Source organism: Drosophila kikkawai, chromosome X (genome assembly GCF_030179895.1).
Source record: "Drosophila kikkawai strain 14028-0561.14 chromosome X, DkikHiC1v2, whole genome shotgun sequence".
Lineage (NCBI taxonomy): Eukaryota > Metazoa > Arthropoda > Insecta > Diptera > Drosophilidae > Drosophila > Drosophila kikkawai.
Window position 1 is genome coordinate 32,545,027 of NC_091733.1, and position 5,671 is coordinate 32,550,697.

General features: G+C 40.1%; 1 protein-coding gene across 1 annotated transcript; it reads right to left on the minus strand.

Moving 5' to 3' along the window:
- Positions 1–2,081: 2,081 nt before the first annotated feature.
- LOC108085059 (uncharacterized) lies at positions 2,082–3,410 on the minus strand. Its single transcript, XM_017181521.3, has 2 exons — positions 2,859–3,410; positions 2,082–2,784 (listed from the first exon to the last, which is right to left on the minus strand). Exon 2 carries the CDS (start codon positions 2,781–2,783, stop codon positions 2,343–2,345), a length of 441 nt encoding a protein of 146 aa, XP_017037010.1. The 5' UTR covers position 2,784; positions 2,859–3,410; the 3' UTR covers positions 2,082–2,342.
- Between the last annotated feature and the right edge of the window lie 2,261 nt (positions 3,411–5,671).

Below are 5,671 nucleotides of genomic sequence, written 5' to 3' on the forward strand. Positions count from 1 at the left end.
AAAGGTTTCTAAGGGGCTTTGAAAATAATTATAAAAAAAAACATATATATATATATTTAAAGGAATTTAATTAAGGTACATGTATTCGAAAAAATATATATTTTTTTAAGTTCCAAAATAATTCATTTATTTTATGTAAAGATTAAGTAAAGAAATTTCAGGCCCTGACTTCATCTTTACAAAATCTCTACTGTCCCTAATATAATATTACGATTTCATAAGATATTTATAATAATAGAATAATAAATAGTCTTGGCTTGGACTTACCAAGTTGATGACAGTTGATGACATTCACCTACCTTTTTTCGCCATCGCAGCGTTGGCTGAGTTGCCTCTATTTAGAGGTAGCTGGAAGGAGAGAGTTAGATCGAGATGTAGAGAGGTTGTTAGAAAGAGAGCTAGAGAGTATAAGTGTTATGCCTTACTTAAAGCAAAGGTGTGAGCAGAGGTGAGCGAGAGCTGCGAGCAGAGGTGAGCGAGAGCTGCCAGCAGAGCTGAGGGCGGAGCTGATAGGAGAGCTGATAATGTCAGAGAACACGAACGAACACACACACACACAAACACTACGTGTATGAGAGCGCCGACACTGAGAGCTAAGCTGAGCTAACTAATTCGCTCTCATATTATCTTCGCTCTAAGCTGAGCGAGAGCTGAGAACAGAGCGGAGAACAGAGCGGAGCTGGTAATTTCAAAGAAACGAACGAACACACACACAAACACAAACACTACGTGTATGAGAGCGCCCACACTGAGAGTTAAGCTGAGCCGACTAATTCGCTCTCACATTATTGCTTATCATCTTCGCTCTAAGCTCTGCTCTCAGAGTAGGAGTCTGATTAAGTGATATACATATATGCATACATATTTATGTAAATATTGATATATAGATGTTAATATATGCAAAAGAAAATTACCCGCAAATAAACAAAAATAAATACAACAAAAAGTGAATATTTCAATTAATTAAAACCTTTCCTCCTTAAAACTAAAATCCCCTGCAGAATACACTGTTTGGTCCAGGGTACCTAAAAAGAAGGCATGCGGAACACTTCAGAGGGGGCGGCGTTTGGGGCGTGGCACCTGAACGTTGACGTTGGCTCTTGGCTAATTTGCAATTGAAATGCCCAAATGCTGTAGGCTGGCCGCATTACGCATACGCCGTGCTGGCTGCGTGGCAAAGGCTCCTTAAACTTCTGCCGCTGTCCATTCATCTTCATCGCCCCAGCAGCACCATTTCCCCCGTCGTAAAAACTGGGCTGACAAATGCCACAGGGGCACGTGAGTGGCCACAGGTCGGTTGATATTTAGCAGGCAGAAAGGAGTTTTTTTTTTTTTGGGAATAAAAAAAAAGTGAAGCCCCAAAGAAGAGGAGAGACAAAAGCAAACATTTACTGGTTAAAATATTAAATAATTAATTTATTAAAATATATGTAATATTACAAAATATATTACTTGTTAAAATATTTTTTAAACTTAATTTTCAGCCAGGTCTCTTGGTTTTTACGTAATTATTATTTAAAAGCTTAGATTAAATAATGAAAGTAGTACAAACGCTTGGCTTGTTTTCTAAACATGTCATATAAAATAATAATAATATAATAATAATATAATAATAATATAATAATAATATAATAATAATATAATAATAATATAATAAATAACAATAATAATATAATAATAACAATATTAAATAAAAAATTAAAACTATTAATTATTATTATTACCCACAATTTCAGCTTTAAAAAAAACATTTGAGACTCAATATTTATATAATATAATTAATTAATATTTTTTATGAAGTATTGATAGCTTTAAATATTATTTAAATATTAAATATAAAATTAAAAATATTATTAATTATTTTAAATGTACCCATAATTTCCCCTTTACTTAAAAAAAAACATTTGAGACTTAATAATCTATTTTTTGAAGTATTGATAGCTTTCGATACATTGTCTGGATGCGCGTTTTGCGTTTCACGAATAATCTTCGGGAAGAGGGTGCCAAAAAAATATGCCAAGTCCTCCACAGACCGGGAAAGTTCAACCAGTTTTCGCAGTTCCATATTATCATCGAAGCGAACATCAATATTTTCTGTTTTCTCGTGGATCTTGGTTTTGCTTGAATATGTTTTTTTTTTTTGCTGTTTTTTGGGTATTATTCATAATGCCCGGAACTTGAAATTTTGGGAAATACGTTTTTCATTTTTTTGGTTGAAAATCGTTCGAACATTTTTTTGGATTTTCAAATGGTTTTGGCAATAGATATTCCAGAGGGACTTCTTCCTGAACTTTATATGTTTGCTCTATATCCAAACCCAAGTTCGCTTTACTCACGTTAGCCTAATCCAAGAGCAGCTCCATGGGCACATCGTAGACCTCGGAGATCTGGAGGGTCGTGTAGGCCACAACGCCGCTGGGACAGAAGGCCATCGCCTCCTCCAGTGGTATCCATTTGGAGTAATCCTCGCCGGCATAGATCACATGCAGGTAGATGATACCGTTGAAAATCGCATGGGTTATGATGCCCATTATGTTGGTGCCAATGCCGCCACTTCCGTTTCCGTTGCCTACTCCTGAGTTGTCATTGGTATTTCCGTTTAAGTTAACGGTTCCCGTTCCGCCACCGCCACTTCCGCTTCCGGTTCCGCCAATAACGTTGGCACTTTGGTTAACGGCAACTCCGCCATTGCCAGGATTAACACCAACACCGACGCCATCACCGCTTCCATTGCCACTCGCATTGTAATCGCTGGCGGTGGCCGGATTTAGATTGATGACCATCCTGCCAGGATATGGGATATATATTATTATTAATATTATTAATAATATTATATTGCTTACATCTTGATCTCTTACCTGACTAGAAAAATTATCAAAAAGAAAAAAACTTGAAAAGATAATCCAGATTTGGGTTTTGAGGGCTGTCTGGTATCCAACTTCCTGTTTTCGGTTACCGTCTTCTGGATCTGATCCTCTCCGGGTTTCTCTCACTCTCTAGTTCTCTCTCCTTCTCTTTCTTTTTCTCTTTTTCTCTCTGTTCCTCCGTCTGTCAGCCCCCGGAATATCCTTGAACTGAAACCTGCGAATTTGTTCGTGTCCCTTTTCGTTTCGATGAAGTCCTGTGGCTACGGGTCACTTTCACGGTTCTGGTAGGGGCGCCCCTCACACACGTCTCGGATCTCCTATGATGCGATGACGCGGCGGCGAACTCTTCATTCAACGAACTAAATACTTGCTTTGATTTTTTCCCCCGTTCGATTCGTTTTCTTTTATTTATGTATATATTTTTTTTTTGCAAATTTTTCGCTTTAGAGTTTTTTTTATTATTTTTTTTGTAAATCAAACGCTGTGAGTGTGTATTTCTGTGTGTGTCGAATTGTGTGTGTTGACTACCTGCAAATTCCATAAAATTCTAATGACAGCGGCATCGTGGGCATGTTGATCAAGGCAGCAAGGCCTTCTGCGCGGGGGAGCGTAAATTATTATAGTTTACAAAATAAAGAAAAATATATGTAACAAAATAAAAAATCTGTGTGTGTATGAAACAATTTGGATTCTAAATGAAAATATTGAAGATTGGAAATAATATTTTCATTAAATACTCGAACTATTCTAATAACAGGGTTTAGCATAGTCTTTGATCATGGAGTTCCTGCCTTCTAAAGCTTTATTTTTGGCATTGGCACGTGTAAGGCCATTCATTCGCTTATTTCCAGTCGCCTGGCAACTGGCAACTGGTTAACACACACTGAACTTTCCTATTTATGTACCTATACGTGTACGTGCTAGATTCACATTTTCCATTATCCTTTTCCCCGTTGCCAGATTATTTTTCCAGCAACAAATGAAGCACACGGCTAAGTTGTTGACATGGCAGCATCCTCCCACCTGCACTGCCTTCACCGAGCTTAGCTCCTTTATTTCCAGCGGAAAATGCAGTAGCGGAAAAGCGGGGGCGAAGAGCTTAAGTCGAAGCAAGAGCAGCCAAAGCAGCCCCAAAGCAATTAAATCGCATTCGCTGTGTGGCGAGCAAATAGGAATACGAGTCCCGAATCCGAGTCCCGGGCGGAGACAAACAATCAAACGGAAATTAATTGCGGGATGTGTGAAAAGTGAAAGGCAAAAGCTGCTTGGTAAATGATTGTCAAGCAGCGACAGTGATGGCGATTTTTCGCTCCCCCCCCAAAACCACACGCACACAGCATTCCATCTCTGCTCGCGCTTAACCCCTGATTGATAGCTGGCCAACCATGGGAGCGTTGACTCTTGCCCTCTGCCAGCTAAGATGGCTACAGAAAGGAACGAGTAAGCAGATCGACGAATACTGAAGAAAGAGTAAAAAAGGTCGAGTTAGGACGACGAGTAATCAGAGCGGCAACCAAACAGAACAACGAGCAAACAGAAAAACGAGTAATAGTAAAATTCGAGTAAGCCAGAAAAACATATAAGATTTTTACAAGAGAAACCCTTATATTATATATATTTTTCCCCTAAGTGTACGTTGGCATTCTGCAAACTCACTGGAACTTATGCTAAACACAAAAATGTTCCAATTTCATGTCATGATGATGGGTTGTTCACCCAAAAATCCATTGAGCCATCGGCCATGGCTTAATTAAGACATCGTTACGTGCACATTTTTTTGTTCTGCTTATTATATATATATTTTTTTTTTTTGACAATGAGGCTGCGGCCTACCCACAGTCCTGATCCGTAACCGTAACCGTAACCGCATCCGCATCCGGCTCATAATAAGGCGCCTCATTGGAGCGACAAGTGAGTTAAATCTTCATGAAACATTTGACAGTTTCCCAGGAGATGAAAGCGGGCAGAGAGAGTGGGGGGAGTGGCTGTGGGCATGCACGCCTCGGTTCCCCCAGCACCCACACACACACACACTGCACACTCAGCCCAGCCACACCACCTGCTGCAGTCACACTCACTTCATAACGCTGTCAAGGCTGAGCGATGCTGAAATATTGAAGCCGGAGACCCTTAAATATTCACGAGTTCAGGTGGCCTGAAAACCGTCGAAATGCAGTCAGGCATCATGACAATTTGGTGGAAAATCAGCGGTTAAAATATCCATTTTAAAATCCTATTTTTTTTTTGCCAGGATCCTCTGCGAAAGCCCACATTTTATGCAGAGTCTAGTGCTGTCAGGGGGCAAGTTCAACGACTGGCACAAATATGTGCATGCCGGAGAGTCAGAATCTAAAAACAATCCACCAACATAAACAATTTATGGACAACAAGCAAGCCAGCCAGGCAGGACTCTTTTCTTTTTGCGGAAAGGCAAAGGAACAGGACGAGCAGGACGAACAGGACGAAAAAAGACAGCGAAAGTAGCTTTGGCTTGCAGCTAGCTAACTTTTAGCTTGGCTTGTTAGTTAAGCGTAAACAAGGGGCTAAAGTGGGAGGAAACTTCAAGAAAAGTGGGTGGAGGGGCGTGGAAAACTGGGGTGGATATATGTTGGTAAAAAAATAGAGCCAAGCTCTGGCTTAGCTTAGGTCATTTGAATACATGTTTGGCTGGACAGACCTCAGCTCCATCGATGATAAGCGAGAGAAGTCAACACGAACGCTGGCGGTGTGGCTGGCTTGCAGAAAGTGGGCTGGGAAATGGCGAAAATGGCGAAAATGGCGAAAATGTCTAAAAGGGGGCGTGA